Source organism: Typopeltis vanoorti, chromosome 3 (genome assembly GCF_054136105.1).
Source record: "Typopeltis vanoorti isolate ZY-2024b chromosome 3, IOZ_Tvanoo_1.0, whole genome shotgun sequence".
In the NCBI taxonomy this organism is placed as follows: domain Eukaryota; kingdom Metazoa; phylum Arthropoda; class Arachnida; order Uropygi; family Thelyphonidae; genus Typopeltis; species Typopeltis vanoorti.
The window spans coordinates 171,302,606-171,322,090 of NC_143551.1; the positions used below are offsets into that span (position 1 = coordinate 171,302,606).

The window sequence follows — 19,485 nt, forward strand, 5'->3', positions numbered from 1 at the left end:
TGATCGGCTCCAAGCCTTGTAATCTAAGGTCAGTAGCTATTTCTTCTGATGTTATGTTTTCTACCAATCTTCTGATCACTACCTTGAGGTTCTTTTCACTTTTAAGTTGGTAAGTATGGTATGGAAATTTATGATCGTCCATAAGTCTGGTGAGCTGGCGGTAGTCTGTTGTTCCTTCAGGCTGTATGCGGACTCCATCATCTGTGTTTTTGGCTGATGAGAACTTGATGTTATTTTTCTTTATCGTCTCTGCAAGCAACGACCATTTTTCCTTAGATCGCAAGACTACTGGTGGGATCCTCTCTTTGGGCTGTGTCGGTATATTTGTCTCCGTTCTTGCACTAGATTGTGCTGATGTGTCCATTTGAGGTGCAAATTCAGGTTCTGCAGCAAGAGACTCTTTCTTTCTCTTCTTTCTGCTGACTTCCTGGTAATCATTGGAATCTATGTCAGTTGTTGTAGCGGAGGAATTGGCACTGTCATGTGTAAGACGAGGAGAAAGTTCGGAGGTTTGAGGGTCTTCTGTCTCGACCTCCATAATCTGATGAACTTCTACCTTTCCTGGCCATTTTGTGTGTAAGATGTTACCAATTTGTCGAAAAATAGCTAGAAGTTCTTTGAAGGAGAGATCCTCATATGGTGAATCCATAATTAAATCTAGACTTGAAGTGGGGGAAGGACCTGCCTTGTCCCTTCAACCACCGAGTGCTGCACAGGATGGGGAACAGGAGAAGGCCTGGAAAATGTTTTTGAAGATGAAAATAAAAAGTCTTACCTGCTCTGATCGAGCACACTGTTGACGCAATAGAAAAACATCAAATAATCACTATTTTAATTTTAATGTTGAAAGGAACTCTGAACTAATCATTAAAAACAAAACTAATCACTGCTGTAATACTACAAGGAGCGCTGATAAACACGTCTGTACTGAATGAAACCAAAACACAAACTAATTACTGACGAGAGATCTCATCTAATCCCTCTCTCTCCTTCTTTCGATCATTCGCCTTTTTCTTCCAAGAAGCTTCCATTCACAGTCGCATCGAATTGTTTCAATGCGAACCCATGAGAGAGCTCCTCTCAGAGAATTAGTTAATCCTTGCTTGTGAGGTTCCAATATGGGCTTGTCAAAGTCATGCCCTTTAGGCTCTTAGTCATCATGTTTTCTTTGTGTGCCTTAGCTTATACATGCCATTCCTTTATTTTGATTTATACACATTAATTTCCTTCATCAAAATTACACATGTTAAATATTTTACGATCTTTCCCTTTCAATAAGTAAATAGATATACACTTAATAATTATATACACACTCAATGCACAATTACATGATACATTTTACTTCATCCCCTCTTCCTTATTTCTTTCCCATACAATTTTGACCAGCAGTACAGGTATTTCTCTGGTTTAAAGCTCCTTTCATTGTTAGATTATGAATGAGTGTCTGTCTAATAAGGCAGGCCTCATTCACGATCTAATAAAGCCCCCCCCCCTCCTGTATCTTAAAATTTTTCTTTCAAAAAAAATTTTCTTTAATCGTGTTACCTCCACAAAAATTTTTTTTCTTCTCCCCCCCCCTTTTAGCAGCACCCTCTCCTTTCTCTGGGAAATGTTCTCTTGTCTTGCCTGGGTCTCAGCATGTACCTCGACATGGGGTTTAGTGATCCCCCCCTCCTCACCTCGTAGGCACTCTTCGATCCCCCCCATGGGTTCCGTCTTTGTGGGTCATCTCTGGGGTCTCTCTGTGTCTCATCTCATGAGGCAGAGGAAATATTCATCTGGAAGATGCTCTTCTTCTTCTCCCAGTGATTGCAGATTGTTATGGGGCAAGTTCTCTTTGTTTTTGTATTTGTTCCTATCCCTCTGTCTCCTCTTTGTCCCCCAGACTTTTTCCACTGAGTCACCGAAACAGACAACCTCGCGGATCTTTTTTTGTAGAGTCTCAGGCAGTCAGAATGGACAGTGATGATCTTTCCTTGATTGTTGTTGGTTTCCTTAATTTTAACGTCACAGGTGTTGTTTTCTCTATTATCTCAAAAGGCCTGGCTGCACCCCTGCCAAATTTCCCTCCTTTTCCTTTTCCTTTGAAGCTCTGCTCCATCAGCACTAAGTTACCCTCCCTCAGGTCTTTGGTTTACCTTAGCATGTTTGCGTATTGTCTTGCACACTGGGAAACCTGTCACTAGACTCAGCTACCAAATCATAGGCTAGCTTGTCCTTAACAAGGTTGTTGAGATATTCATCAATGTCAGGAAAACTGGTCTCTGCCATAGAGCCTCTGAAGTCATTTGGAAACAAGGGTTCGAAGCCATAGAATATTACTGTGGGGACCTCCCTGGTGGCTGCATGTAGGGCTGTTTTACAGGTGAAGAGGGTGTGAGGGAGATGAGTATCCCACTCTGAGATCTACCCCTCTGCCAGTTTTGCTAGTTTGAGCTTCAGAGTGCAATTCATCCTCTAGCACATCCCATTCATCTGAGGGTGATATGGGGTGGTGAAAAGTTTCCTTATCACCAATGATTTGCATCACTGTAGGATTACCTCGGCAGTGAAGTTTGTGCCTCGATCTGACAACAGGGTTTCTGATGTTCCATACCTTGAAAATATCATTTTGAAGAGCTTACTAGCCACTGTGTTAGCCATCTGGTCCTTCATAGCTGCAGCCTCGGGGAACCTAGAGAACATTTCTATTACTACTAGGATGTACTTGTTCCCCCTTGAGGTGGTGGAGAGTGGTCCCACAATGTCCATGGCCATGGCCTGAAAGAGACGCGAGGGGAGAGGGAACGGTTGGATAGGGGCCTTACCTGTGATGGGAGACTTCCTTTGACATAAATGACATGAGGACACATATGCCTCTGCATCGTCTCATTCCCTTCCACCTATCCGTCACCCTCTTCTATGTCCTGTGGAAGGTACAACACCCTAGGAACCATGCCTTCTGAAACAATAATCTTTTCCCCTCCACCTCCCTGAAACACCTTGCTTGGACAGCAGAAGGCCATCACTGTCCAAGTATAAGTCCTCATAAGGCTTTATTCCATGCGATGTGGTTCTTTCATTTGATATTCTTTTTTAACTCCCCCCCCCCACACACACATTAGGTCAGTCCTCTGGACCTCAATGGTGTCCTTCTTCTCCCAGAGCTGGGGGGGGGGTCGGGTGATGCTCCTTTCACAGTTCTTTGAATGACTGAGATTTGTTCGGCAATTCCTTCGTTGCGACTGGTTTTCACATCAGCCTGGATTTTCCCAGTATATAACTAACCGTCATGTTGAACTCCTACATCTCCAAAGACCAGCGCACAATCCTGTGGTTCTTATCCTTCATAGATGATATGAAAGATAAGGACTCGTGATCTGATCTGAGGACGATGTTTTGTCCCAGCAGTATGTGACGGAGCTTCCTGAGGCTGTACACAAATGCCAGTGCCTCTCTTTCTATCATGGAGTAATTCCTCTCCGAAAGAGATAACCTCCTGCTGATGAATGCAATTGGTTTGAAAGATTCCCCTTCCACTTGCTCCAGCACTACACTGATGGTGTCCTTAGATGCAGCAGCAAGGTGGAAGATTTCCCCTAGTCTAGGACAGGCAAGAACAGGAGCCGTGGTTAATGCCTGGTTCAATGTATGAAATGCTACTTGCTGTTCCCCCTTCCAAGCAAACTTTGTTCCTTTCTTAGTTAAGTTTACTATGGGTTTCATCATCTCAGAGCACTGGGGAATAAACTTACGGTAAAAATTCACCATATCCAGATATCGTCTAACCTGCCTGATTGTAGAAGGGGATTTCACGTTCGGTATGGCGTTCTCATTGCTCTGGGAAGGTCTTATCCCAGCCCCCCCTTACGATATGGCTGAGTTATTCTACTTCCTCAAGGAAAAATTTTCATTTCAAGCATTTGAGTGACAGTCTGGCCTTATCTAGTCTATCTAATACCTTTAGCAGGGTGTCAGTGTGTTCCTTTATGTTGGTGGAGTATATCAGTAGGTCGTCCTGGAAGCACAAGACGCTTCTGCCTAACAAACCATCCAGTACGTTATTCATGAGGCACTGGAAACTCATGCCTGAGTTCCTGGCCCCCTGTGGAAGTCGGCACAGTTGGTATTTCTGCAGCTGTGTGGTAAATGTGAAATACTGCCTATCCTCCATCCTTAGAGGAATCTGGAAATAGCCAGAGTTTAGGTCAGGCTTCATGAAAATTCTCGCTCCTTCCAATCCAACCAACAGCTCTTCAATTATACATACGGGGAAATCAATAGGCTTGGTGACCTTGTTCATCTCCCTTAGATCCAACGCGAATCTCAGGTCACCACTCGCCTTTTCAACCAGTATGAACAGGCTGTTCCAAAGGGATACTGATTTTTCAATTATCCCTGCTCTCTCATAATCTTCCATGAGCTTCTCTAATTTGTCCACATGTTTTAGGGGTATTATCTTACGTGTATGGAAGAGTCGGAGATTATTTGTACCATGTGTTCCACCACATTTGTGCAGGTAAGGGTGCTTATACCTTCTGTGAACACCTCAGGGTGCTGTCTGCATGACAAGTCAAAGAACGTCCTTATTTCTTGTCTGGTGTGATCAGAGCTATGCTTGTTTATGGTGCTATTTATCAGTCTTTCCTTCCATATGTCTTGGTACCCTCTTGGTTCATCTGCAGAAATCAGCTTGACTTCAAAGGTCTTGCTCCCATGGATGTCATTGTATGGGCCGTGAATGTCATTGTATTGGCTGGGATTGGTGTGGCAGGTCTTCCCACAGAGTGATATTGACTGGTTTTCAAAGTCACATACAAATCGGTTCATCTTCAGGAAATCTTGTCCTCAAACAACTTGGTTGTTTGTGTCACCAGGATGCTCAGGGAGGACCATCAACTCATGCGGGAGGTTGACGGAGAAACAGGGTATTGATATTTGCACTCTCACTTTTGTGGAGGATAGCAGCTCTATTCTGGCTATTCCCATTATTTTGTGGGGTTGTTGGAGTGGGACTAGCATGTTGTCACGTGACATGTTGAGCTTCTTGAAAAGTGCATTAGGGATGACTCATATGTGGGCCCCAGTGTCTAGCAGGAAATCACATGGCATCTCCTCTATGAGTCCCTTAACGAGGTCAAGGTTCTCCTTAGGGTCTGCCCCTGTTATGTTATTGTTTTGCATCCTATAATGTATGCCCTCATGGTCTCTGGGAGAGGCAATGTGGTCCTTAAGAAAATTTTTTGTTTGTCTCTTCCCTTTTTTTCCTGTTAGTATAATTTCTTTACATTCAGAGGCTTCAGTCACATGTACCATTAATTTTTCTCTCTCTCTGGCTGCTATGTAGCACTCATCCAGGCTGTTTGTTCCCTTCATGTATGCACTTTCTTGTAGCTCAGGGGAGAGGCCTGCCCGAAACTGTTGCAGAGTCAGCCATTCAATGTGTTCCTCATTGTGTGTGGATGTTTTTATGTCGTGGGAAAGGGTTGACAGCCTGTTAAAGTAATTTGTCACCCTCTCCCCTTTCTTTTGTAGACAACTATAGAAAATTTTAAATGTTTGTCTGATTTGGCCCCTTTTTTGAAATTCAGAGGTCAATGTCCTTTTGAAATCCTCATACTTTAGAGCTCGTCTCAAGGTGGGGTGGGAGCGGAACGTTTTTTGCTTTCCCTACAAGCCCACTACATATTAAGGACAGGAGTTGAGCTTCACTCCATTTGGCAGCCTCTCTTAGCTCCTCTACGTACCAAAAGAAAGATCCCACGTCATCATTTACTTTCCCTAAAAATTTTGGACATATCTATTTGGGGTTAGTATTTTTGAAGAAGCCAGGATTACTCAGCTCTGAACTTGATGGTGTGGCCATACCTGTACTCTTGGTTCTATTCTATCTATTGTTATATATATTTTTTTATTTTTTTTCACTGCCTGATCTTTGTGTTTGAGATTGAGACCTACTCACTGTGATAGATCCAAATTATTACTTCTTTTTAGAACCTAGTCACATCCTGTCGACTGCACCATTTGTTATATCGTACTCTCTTGGTGTGTTAATATCACTCAATTCTTAATGTGCCTTATAACTACCTTTTCTGTGGTCAGGGATTGTAAGGTTTTCTCTGAGTTACAAACCCTAACAAATTTAGATTTATACTGCATCAGTTAGAGTTAATATACCTTAGATATATTTGGAGGCTCTCAAAATGTTGCAGTCATGGCCCCTTCTCTTTCTTATTTGGTTATATCTTTCTTTCCCCTTAATCACAGTTCGTACTTTAGTGAATGGCAAATGTCGGTCTCAAACACAAATTTAATACTAGGATTTCTATTGACAAAACATAAAGTTTTATTTTACACTAATAAAATTACATTAAACACAAAATGATCAATTCTTCTACTATCTTAGTTAGATTAAACCACATTCAAACAATATCACATGAAAATCTCACATATTAAACAGATTTATCATTCTCTAAGAAAGGCATGCACTTGGGAAATTAGTACAAATTAATCTAGACAAAATTTCAGGGAAAAGAGCTAAGGTAACATTTTACATATTAGAATGAGCTAGAATCACTTCACATGGCTCTTCGGACTACCAGTCCAATGTTCCTAAAGCTACTCTAACAAATGAATTAGTTTCAGTTTTCCTTTTAGAGACACTGCTTAATGTGTTTTCTTTCAGTGCTCTCACTTAACTCTTAGAAAGGACAAAATTACCTTACCGTTTCTGGCTGCTCACTGTTTCACTATATCACTACGTGTGAGTCATATGCATGCTGGTTGGATCCTTATACACTGCAGATTATTTTCCTTCCCATCTCATGGATTCACGTGCACTGAAACTTCACCGTTAGCTGGGAACATCTGAGGTGCTTGTCAGGGATTTCTGGATCCTTCAAGGGGAAACATCGCTGTTCAGGTTTCACCGAGGCCCGAGCTTTCCCTTTCTAGTCGGGGATCATCCTCACTTCCTAACCCCTTTCTTGGCCTGTGTTTTCACCTCGTGTCCTTCGCTCTCTGTCTCCCACTTTTTTCTCTCTCCTTCTTTCAATCATTCGCCTTTTTCTTCCAAGAAGCTTCCATTCACAGTCGCATCGAATTGCTTCAATGCGAACCCATGAGAGAGCTCCTCTCAGAAAATTAGTTAATCCTTGCTTGTGAGGTTCCAATATGGGCTTGTCAAGGTCATGTCCTTTAGGCTCTTAGTCATCATGTTTTCTTTGTGTGCCTTAGCTTATACATGCCATTCCTTTATTTTGATTTATACACATTAATTTCCTTCATCAAAATTACACATGTTAAATATTTTACGATCTTTCCCTTTCAATAAGTAAATAGATATACACTTAATAATTATATACACACTCAATGCACAATTACATGATACATTTTACTTCATCCCCTCTTCCTTATTTCTTTCCCATACAATTTTGACCAGCAGTACAGGTATTTCTCTGGTTTAAAGCTCCTTTCATTGTTAGATCACGAATAGGTGTCTGTCTAATAAGGCAGTATATGCTGTCTCTTTCTTCTCTCTCCTAATCAACTATCTTACTTTCATTTTCGAATTAACTCTCTTCTCCTCTTTCCTGCCAAAATCCAATTCTGACCAGTTCAGCTCATGCTCCATGCTCTAATCACATGCTACCTAAAAATAACTCCATTTCCTTGACAGTTGACCAATCAAATCTCATTAGCAGAATTGCTTAAATTTACTTTCACTTTCATTTACAATAATAAAAAAACATATATTACAGTTCATTTAGGATATATTTACAAGTTATATAAAGAATTTATACCAAATAAATAACTAAAAAAATTACAATTATTATTTTAATAAAAATTTAAAGCTAAGTGTTTAATTTATAATTTGCATAGGAGCAAACTTAGCCTCAGGAAATACAATATATGTGAAATCATGAATGAAGTATTAATATATCATAAAATTCTTCATTCACAAATTAACAATCCTCCAGACGATGATCTTAATATGAAGATCGAAATGTCAGGAAATTAAAAGAGTTATTTATAACACGGTTGTAAAGTCCATAATTTCTATTATGAAAGTTAGAAACTACCTTAGTCAGTCGCCTCTGGACCATTTCCAACATCTCTTCATCCTTCTGAAAACCAGGTGACCAAATCTGGTCACAATAGTCCATGTATGGCCTAATCAAAACTTTATAGAATGGAACAAGAATCTCTCTACTTCTACAAGTCAGTGTCGTCCGCATCATTCCCAGAAGCCTTTGTGTTGTCTTCACAATTTTGGCTACGTGTCCCCAAAATTGCAGATCCTTATCCACTATCACCCCCAGATCTCTTATTTCCTCCATCTCTGACAATATATCCTCACCAAGCATAAATTCTGCATCCCATATTTGTTTTAAAAATTTTAAAACTTTACATTTTGCAAAATTGAATGAAAATGTCCATTCCCATGCAATCGCTCAATTTATTCAAGTCTTCTTGTAAGGCCACAACATCTCTACTCTTCATGGTTTGTCTTAACTTTGCATTATCTGCAAACAACTCAATATCTCTATCTAAATCTTCACCAATATCATTAATATACAAGTTAAACAGTAATGTCCCTAATACAGATCCCTTAGGCACCACACTAGTAACTTTCCTTTTCCTGGATATCGCTCTCCCATACACAGCTTGTTGTGGTGGTGGTGAAGGTGGGCCGTAGATGGTATTGATGGAGACGATTCTTAGTAGTGGTTCGGTGTAGTGGTTGAGACAGTTGTATCAGTTGAGACAGTTGTAGGTGTCGTCCCACTATGAGTCTTCGGACTCCTTGGAGGTGTCAGGAATAATAATAATAATAATATCTATCAGATAGCCACTGTCCAATCCAATGCACTAATCTAATATTCAACCTCATCTGCTCTAGTTTGACTATCACTTATCATGCAGTAATCTATCAAAAGCCTTTGTGGAATCCAAGTATATTACTGTTATCCTTCTCCTCTGTCAATGGAAGCAGTCACCTTATTGTAATAAGTAAGAAAGTAGATTACTGCAACATGACCTCCCTTTAGGAAATCCATGCTGTCCATCAAAGATAATACCATTATTTTCAACCCAATTCTGGACCTAGTTCTCACAAGCTTCTCCAACAACTTAACCACAACACCTAACACACAGATAGGCCTTATTATTTAAGTAATATTTATTTAAGTATAAATAAGGTATGGGCCTACCTTATTTAACCTGCTCACCCTTGGAATACATTTAGAGATTGCATCTACTAGATAGTTTTTGAAAATCCCCCAAGCTACATTGATCTCTTTTCCAGCTAACTCCTCATTCTATGCTACACCTGCAAGCTGTCTCCTGAGCTCAATATGTTCATTAATGATATAGGAAAGGATCTAAGAGGAACTGTTCAATTATTTGCCGATAATGCAAAGTTGGGTAGCGCAATAGTGAATACACACAATTTCAAAATTTTGCAGGATGATTTGGATAGATTGGCAGACTGGGTAAGGAGAATGGATGTCAGTTTAATGTGGCAAAGTGTAAGGTTATGCATTTTGGGGTGAAAAGATTATCAGAAGTATACCAGATTGGTGGAACCGTATCCCAGGAAATTGACGAAGCCAGAGATTTGGGAATGTTAGTGGATAGGGAGTTAAAGTTTAGGGGACACATAGCAAAAATAGCTAAATCAGCTCAACAGATCACTTGGTTTCTGAAGAATACTTTGACCAGCAGAGACAAGCAGTTTATTGTTCCTTTCTTTTTATGAAGCCTTGATAAGACCCCATCTTGACTACTGTGTGCAAAACTTGGTGCCAGGGTTTCTTGGTGATGGGGAGGATGTAGAGAAGATCCAGAGGAGAGTAACTGAGATGGTAACTTGTCTATGGAATGAACCTTAGGAGAACAATTTGAAGATTTGTGATTTACAGAAACTGGTTGATTGGCAGAAAAGGGGTAATATGATTGAGACATTCAAATTACTGAGGGGCTTTTACAAGATTTATTCAGAACAGATGTGGTGGTGGTGGTGGGAGAACTACGGGCCATTCATGGAAATTGAGCATGAGTGTAGTTAGCAAGTGTGTTTGAACTATTTTTTTACTTGGAGAGTGGTGAATGAGTGAAATAAGCTGTCAGAGTCTGTTGTGGGTGTCATGACTGTGAATGAGTTCGAAACAAAGTATGGTAGATACTGTGTGAATGCTGAATAGTTCTTGACATAATGTTTAGGACCTCCCTCGATGAGTCTAAGGAGTTGCCAATAATAATAATAATAATAATAATAATAATAATAATAATATTACATACAAAGCTGGTCGATTTTGAAGAAAATTGAGAAAAAAATCAGTACCGCTTACTGAAAATGTACTGCATTGAAATGCTGACACCAACAATGATAATGGCCTTAAAGTAAAAGCCATTAGGAAAAAGAAAACCAGGACGTCCTCTTAAACGATTCAACGATGACTTCTAAGGCCGGAACAGGCCATGCTAATTGCCTAAATCCTTGATACGCATAATGATGATGATGATGATGATGACAATGATAATGGCTGTGATGAGACATTACTCTTATAGGAGCAAATGTTTTGGCCTGTAAATAAGTATTAACCGCATTTTAAACCAGGTATCCTGGGAGAGGTTTTTCTCAAAAGGAAAATGAATTCTAAATAGACTGAGAAATTGTCTTACACAATCCCATTCATTTTAATTAATGTCATATGAAAAAGACAGTGACTAAAATCAGTTTACAGGAATAGTTTTAATGAATTAATCAAACAGCATTTTTTCTTTTCAAAAATAAATTATGATGTGTATTAATATTTGTTGTTGTCTTGTCCTTTGAAGAGTCCTAGATGCCTCCAGTGAGCTCCCCGCACTGACCCGGCCATGTCGATGATCCATCCTGCTCGCACAGAGCTGCCGTTCAGGACTAGGATCCACTTCCCGCAAGGCCGCTGCAATTGCTGGACAGGCAAAGATGTGAGTGGGTGTCAGTTCAGTATTGGGGCAGTTGACTCTTCATTAGAAAATTAGATGCCGTTGCCACGTCAGTCACCTTGAAATCGGACCATAAGAAATTTGGTCAAGAGCTTCAAGGGTCCAGGGGGGAAGGACTGCGAGGAGGTGTGGTAGGACTTCTCCCCGTATTAATATTTAAAAATAATACATAGATGTATGTAGATGAGTCTTTGACTCATAAATGAGACTCCTAGATGAGTCTTTGACTCTACGGGGTCTTAGGGTAGTAATAATAATAATATGTATATATGCATAAGCACTTGCTGCCTAAGTTGACCAAGTGGTCAACATACTGGCTGTTCATCTAACAGACTGCAGGTTCCAATCCTGCCATGATCAAAGGTTATTTGTGATTATCTCTAGGTAGGAGATGAATTTTTCCTCCATTAGTAGGAGGACACTGTCCTGCTTATTGGAGACTTGAAAAAGTTCCATGTTTTTGCCTACAGAGCAAACTTTCCAGACTATACAAAATTAATAAAAAAAAATAATAAACATTATTATTATTATTATTATACATGTATCTCCATTTAGTCAGAAGAGTCATCATGGGAGATCCATTATTCACACACTAGCCATCATTCACATAATACTTATCATACTTCTCCTTAAACTAATTCACTGATGAAGCATCCACAATTACCTCTGGCAACCCATTCCCCACCTCCAAGCAAAATACCTAGTCCTAACACCCCTGCTAACCACACTCCTACACAACTTCTACTGGTGACCCCTTGTCTTCTCCCTTCTTGCCATGTACTGAAAACGTTTTCAGTGTCAATTTTATAAAACCCCTTTAATAACTTAAATGCTTCTATCATGTCTCCTTTTGTTTGTCTATCAGCTAATTTTCAAAGTCTACAGACCATCAATCTATTCTCATAGGGAGCATTCCACAACAACCATGAAAACTAATGTACTGTTTGGCTTACCATCACAATGTTTACCCTAGATGAGTCCTTGGATTCCTACAGATGTCACGTAATAATAATAATATGCCCTCTTAAACTTCTAGTCCCTGTCCATAATAGCACCCAAGTACCTGACCTTATCAGTTTCCTGTAGTTGAGTTCCATCATTATAATACACAGTTTTTGATCTCTTCTCAAAGTGCATCACCTTACACTTGGCCACATTAAACTAGAACTGGTAGCCATTTACTTTTGCCCATACTGCTAGTCTGTTTAAGTGCTTCCTGCTGGATCTCTGCATCACCTTCATTTACCATTGCTGTTCCCAGTTTAACATTGTCAGCAAATAACTGAATATTTCCTGTCATATCATTTCCTATATCATTAATATACAAATTAAACAACAGAAGACCAAGTATTGACCTCTGTGGTACACCACAGATCACCTGCCTTCTCTTGGACTCAGTTCCTTCATAAACTACTCTTTGATATCTGTTCATCAGCCAGCTTCTAATCCAAATCATCAGGTTCATATCCATCCCCCATTTGCTCCAGTTTATGCAATACAGTTCTATGTGGAATCTTATCAAATGCTTTTGCAAAAGTCTAGCAATATCGCTGAGTAGTAATTTCCCTTATACAACCCTCTCCTTGTTGCTTGATTATAAGAAAGTAAGCAAATTACTAAGGCAAGGCCTACTCTTCACAAAACCATGTTCCTATCCATCCAGTCCTGAATTCTGTGTTTCTCCAATACTTTAACTACCATTCCAGAGATGGTGATTGGCCTATAATTTTCTACCTTTCTTGGAGCTTACTTTATGAAATGGGATTATTTTGCCCTCTTTCCACTTCACTGGCACCTTTTGACTACTGAGACTTAAACAGTTTGGTCAGAGGAGCTGTTAATTCTAATTCTCTTGCACATTCTTGTAATACATGGGCTGATATTCCATCTAATCTCATGTCTGTGTTAACACATTCACTGCCAACTACGAGTATACTCGTAGTTGGTAAACCAGCTACACAAGCCAGCTACAAGTATACTCGTATGACGCTTACCGCCGGCAATGAGATTACTGTACTGACCTTGAAGAAGTGAAAGCGCTTGGCTTGTGGAGCTAGCATCAAAACTGTGTATTCTTATAGACAGTATATGCTCTGCACAAGCCAACTACGAGTATACTCGTATAACGCTTACCGCTGGCAACGAGATTACTGTACTGACCTTGAAGAAGTGAAATTGCTTGGTGTACAGGAAGAGACTATGCCGAAGTAGCGTGGCAGCGAACGTGTTAATATTGAGATTCTGCAATATTTTAAGCATCTCCTCTACTCTCCTATCAGTCAAAGTCATATCTGGCATTACAATGTCACCACTTAGATGGTACACCCACTGCAAAATGCTTACTCAATAATTCAACTACTCTATTTGGTTTGGCTCTGTTACCTCTCCACCTTCAGTACTTTTTAAAGTCATCCTTCCACAGTCATTCGTCTTTTTACTTGTCACATAGTGAAAGAACTCCTTAGGGTTTCTTTTGTCCTCATCAACTAGCTTTCTCTCATAAATAGTTTTGGCCTTCCATTACTAAAACATGACCTTCCTTTATCAAATCCATGCTGTCCATTAAAGATAATACCATTGTTATCAACTCAATTCTGGATCTTGGTTCTCACTGGACATCTGCATAAAGGTTTCTAATTCAGTGGACAGTATGTGTATAAGATTGATACATAAGAAATTTTCCAGTATACATGACCAGCAGGAAGAGAACCAGGGTCGCCCTGGAAATTGTGTAAAAGTGTAGTTAGTAAGGGTGTGAAGAGAGTGGTGAATGGCTGGAATGGATTGCCAAAGGTGGTTGAGAATGCTCTGAACAGTGAATGAGTTTTAGGTGAGATATGATAGTTTTTGTGTAAAATCTGTGTGGGCCTTCTGTGATGAGTTTTCCCAACTTCATGGAGATGCCTGTGTAATAATAGTGATCTGGAATGTAAAAATGTATTACTGAAGGCATCTCTCCACACAACAGACAAACTAGTCGAAGAATGTATGCAGTTTGGTAGGAATAATGCATTGGCCTTATAGCATTGTTTGCCTTGGACATTTCTAATATCAATCTTCTCATAACCTCTTGAATCCAACATTATATCATACTTTATTATAGTATATATAAAACACTCAAAGTTAACCATATATTTAATCAATAATCTGCATGTGTGTAACTAAAATCTTCAAAAATGGGAACTGTTTCCATGCTGTTTACTAAGAGCCGTTTTTTAGTTGGGTTCTCTTTAAATAATGTCTAACAATGAAGGCATTAAAAACCAAATCTAATCTAGATTGAACACATATTAATTATAGGTGATGAAGCTCCAATGCCTGCAGAAGGAACTAAGCCACTATTTACTGAAAAACCTGTGATTAGACAAGCAGATGATTTCAAGAAAATCATTTTTGAATGTAGGCTTATAGCTGATCCTGCACCAAAATTAGAATGGTAAGTATAAATATACTTTCGATATTATATAACAATCAATTAGTAGTGTTTAAGTAATTATTTTTATAAGAAAGGAAACTTTGAAGTGACATTTATAATTATTTATGGTTCATAATATAGGCAGTATTTCATAAAACAGCATAATACTTCATGATACAGCAGTGATTCATAATTATCACTTCATAATAAGGGGTGCATTTAAGGGAAACTCATTGTCAGTTTCCCTATAAGATACTATGGCAGTACTACATGATTAAGTTAAGATTATTACTAATCTCCTATCAACAATTTCCCTCTAAATTCTTCTGTCACTTGTTAGCACTCCAATATTGTGATATCTAATATTTTGGCCTTGTAGGATGCTTCTGGATGAATCAATTCACCTAGATCATTGTCTTTCTCTGGGTCCACTTAGATCATATTGTCTTTATCCCACCATCTTAGCATCAAACACCTGTTTTGCCTTTCCTCTCTTTTCTGTTTAAGTGATCCACCTGTGATTACTTCTGCTCACACATTCTTGAATGCAAAGAACTTTAAGTTCTTTCCTAATATCGTTATTTTTAATATCACTGATGCTATTTGTTCACTTCCCTAATTTTTCTCAGAACTCTCATATATGTGGTCTCTAGTCTTTGAATGAGTGTTTTATTTCTAACCCATCTCTCAGATCTATAACTCAAAACTGGTTTAAACATTGTCTTGAATACTGCTGGCTTAGTGTTTTCATTAATTTCTCTCTTATTCCACATAAATTTATTCATCTGGTTTCCCACCATACTGACTTAGCTTATTCAGTTGTCTGTTTTTCATATTTAATTTACAATTTCCACTAAAAATTGTACCTAAATAGCTGAAATATTTTACTTGTTCTATAGGTTCTCCATTGGAAGTTTTCTATGTTCTTGCCTATCATCATAATTTTGATCTTTTTGTTGATGATTTTCATTCCAATAGCTGTTATTTTGTTTGGTTAGAGAATCTTGGAGACTTGCACTGGATGTTTTTAGGAGTACATCATCGGCGTAAACACCTAAGTTTTATATCTCCAAGTATAATAATGAGTTCTTTTTTCTTCATCACACTCACTCTACATATGCACCAAAAAAAAGCTGATTCTTCCTGCATAATCTACATGTCTATTCATTTGCAATCATGGTCATCCTTTTCAACTCGCATCTATCATACCATTGCAACATGCTCACTATTTTTATCCTCTCACTGTTCTCTTTTGCAATTTTCATTAACTCTTTTGTGCCTTACCTCATACCATATACATGTACTTGTCTACTTCAAAAAATTTGTACTCACCAAAATGATTAACTTTTGTGATCTTCACACCTGGATATATGCTCACCCTCATTTCATGCTGTTGTACACAGGTGCTACTTTCCATGGTCAGTGGATTTTTCATGCTGATACAGTTTTGTAGTCATGTCATTCGTAAACCTAACTCCACTAGATGTTTATTGTGGAAATTCGTAGAAGATGAAAAGTACACCACATTTACTTGCCAGATTTTAATGATCTATTAGCAAGAATTACAGTTGCAGGTAGTTATGCTGGATATGTTATGTTGCATCTGAGAAAAAACCTGATCATATTCCTTGATAAACATAAAAATTTGTTATACCATGGTAACAAATTTTTATGTTACAACAAGAGTTGTTATGATATGTGTTATATATATGACTATGTATTACTGTGTTGCCATCAAAGATAATACCACTGTTGTCAACCCAACTCTGGATCCTAGTTCTCACGAACCTCTCCAATACAGTAACCACAACAACAATGGACACACAGATATTCCTATAATTCGTAAATGTTAAAAATACCAAGCAATTTTAAACCTGGTTTTACTCCATTTCCCAAGTAAGCAAACAGACAAATAAGTCAAGTTTGCACCTGCAAGTGATGCAAGTCTAGCTGATCCTACAGGTAGTGCAAGACCAAGGCAACTCGTGGTAAAGGTGGCATAAGCTCTGATCACTAATCTTAATATTTACCCTTAATGCCAAAACACATCTCCAAGAAGGGGATGCATGATGTTTTGTATTAAAGGCAAGGGCCACTACCCAGACCGGTTTCAACCTTTATTGAGGTCTCATCAGTGGGAGCTAGGCTAGAAATACCATCATCATCATCATCGTCATCATCAAATTCCTGCTATGTACCCTCAAGGGGTGTACAGGATATGAAGTACTACATGAAAAAATTACATCATTACTAACTTCCTATCTACAATTTTCCTCCAAATCAGTCTGTTACTTGTCAAGACTCCAACATTATCAGATCTTATATTTCTATCGTCTAAGGCACTTTGTACCGTATCAATCCACCTATATCTTGGTCTTCCTCTGGGTCGTTTTCCTGCCAACCTGGCAGAGAACACTTGTTTTGCTAATCTTTCCTCTCCCATTCTATTTAAGTGACCATACCACCTGAGATTAGCTCTGCTAATGCATTCCTGGATGCTGACAATGTCAAGTTCTTTCCTAATATCCTCATTTTTAATATGATATTGCCATTGATGCCATCTGTTCACGCTTCTAATTTTTCTCAGGACTCTCATATCTGCGGTCTCTAGTCTTTGGTCAAGTGTTTTACTTCTGACCCAGCTCTCAAATCCATAAGTTAAAACTGGTTTGAACACTGTCTTGTATACAGCTAATTTAGTGTTCCGACTAATTTCTCTCTTATTCCATATGAATTTATTCAATTGACTTCCCACCATACCAGCTTTGCTGATTCTGTTGTCTATTTCTATATTTAATTTACCATCTTCAGTAAAAATTGTGCCTAAGTAGCTGAAATGTTTTACTTGTTCCACAGGTTCTCCATTCACAACACAGTTGACATTTTCAATGATTCTGCCTATTTTCATTGTCTTTGTCTTTTTATTGCTGACCTTCATACCATATCTATTACAACAGCTATTCAATTTAGTCAGAGAATCTTGCAGACTTGTAGCGGATTTATTTAGAAGTATAACATCATCCGCATAAAGCAAAGAGCTGACATTAACATCTCCAATTTTGATATCAGGTTTAATATCACTTTCCTTCATAATGTGATCCATATAGATAATGAATAACAGAGGGGATAATGTACATCCTTGTCTCACACCAGATTTAACATTAAACCATCTTCCTGTACTTCCTTCAATTCTAACTGCTGACTTACAACTGAAATAAAGACTAAGTATTGCTTGATATAATGCCCCATTGACACCGTATAACTGCAGCGTATGAATAGCGTCTCTCTTGGCACCTTGTCATATGCCTTTTCCAAATCGACAAAACTTAAATACAGATCTTTGTTATATTCCCATGCTTTCTCGACTATTTGTCATAAAGTGAAGATCTGATCCTGACAGCCTCTATTTGGCCTGAATCCAGCTTGTTCTTCACCAAGCTTTTCTTCCACAATTCTTCTCAACCGTTTCTCAAGTATACTGGCATAGATCTTGCCAGGAACACTCAGTAGGGAAATACCTCTGTAATTCTCACATTCAGTTTTTTTTCAATTTTTATATATGGGTATTATGAGAGCTCTACTCCAATCATCGGGAATTCGTCCCTCTGTCCAGGCTTTCTGAACTATGCAGTGCAGCCACTGGAAGACTTTTATACCACCATACTTCAGCATTTCTGGTCGATTATCATCTACTCCTGCTGCCTTTCCACATTTCAAGCCTTTGATGGCTTTTTCTACTTCAAGTATGGATATGTATTCCTGACTGCATGCCTGGTCAGTGTTTTTTATCACTGTGCTGTCATCACTGCTTGTTTCATTTAGCAGTTTTTCAAAGTAATTACTCCATACTTCAAGGATATCTTTTTCTCCTGTTTTCATGTCACCTTTATCATCTCTAACTCCTTTTACAGCACTCTTTTCTCCATTCCTAAGCTTCTTCAGCAGCCTCCAGAATATTTTGCCACCTTCTTGATATTATTTTCTATATTCTTGCCAAAGTCCTCCCATGACTTTTGTTTAGCTAGTTTTACACACAGTTTAGCTTTCTTACATTTGTCTCTGTATTCTGTAAGAGTAAAAGCTGACTTATTTGCCAGGAACTTTTGATATGCTTTCTTCTTTTCCTTCACTGCCTCTTTAACTTCCTGTGTCCACCAGGGAGTTCTGATTTTTTTATCCTTGCACACAACCTCACCACATGCCTCTCTGGCAGAATCAATCAATGTTTTCTTCAGAGTTTGCCACTGAATCTCCAAGGTTTGATTCAGCTAGAAATACCAAGATTTAGTAATACAGAGCTTATAAGTATTTTACCAGAACAAGTTGCCATAAGGTGTTTTAACCTTATTAAATAAAAATCTCTGGATTAGATATAAATGTAGAAAGTATTTTACATTGGGTTAACATTTACTATACCCAAGGTAAAATACTTTCTACATGCCTATAATTCAATGCTTGAGTTCTTTCACCTCTGTTATGAAGCAGCACAATCTTGCCTTCCTTCCACTTTGGAACTTGATCTAATTCAAAACTCATATTAAACAAATATGTCAAGACAGATGTCAACTCCCTGGTACAATCGTTCAAAATACACGGTGATGTATCATTAACTCCCATAGCCTTATTAATATCACATTTGATGAATTCCTCTTTCATGAATTTCTTTTACACTTTCGTCACAGAAATCCTTACATGGCTGGCAACTGCCCAGGTAATCACTTCGTGGTCTCTCCAACTGGGAGGAGATTTGACACCTTATTTATAATAACATCCTGTGATGAGATGATCAAATCCAAGATCCCTCAATCCTCTAATGCTCCCTGTTACATACTGCTTGAGGTAGTTGTCCCTCAAAAACTCAAGAATTTGCTTTACTGTCTGTTGCTGTCTCGTCATCCCAATCCATATTTCCATAATTAAAATCACCCATAATGATCTATCTTTTCCCATTTGCTTGTTGGATTTGCTTATACATTTCATGGTCACTACACTCCACATTTCCAGGTCTATAGCAACATCCAACAAATATTTCATTCTATTCACCTCTATCTCACACCATACTGCCTCGAAACCACTGCCACTATTTCCATCTAGCA

General features: G+C 38.7%; 1 protein-coding gene across 5 annotated transcripts in view; it reads left to right on the forward strand.

The window, feature by feature from the left end:
* The window catches only part of LOC150108743 (twitchin-like), a 2,666,638-nt gene that overhangs the window by 144,998 nt on the left and 2,502,155 nt on the right, over positions 1-19,485 (forward strand). For all 5 annotated transcript variants that reach the window (XM_090390962.1, XM_090390961.1, XM_090390964.1 and 2 more), the window contains one exon: positions 14,275-14,410. In XM_090390962.1, coding sequence (XP_090247088.1) covers positions 14,275-14,410 — 136 coding nt within the window. The remainder of the gene's footprint in view (positions 1-14,274; positions 14,411-19,485) is intronic.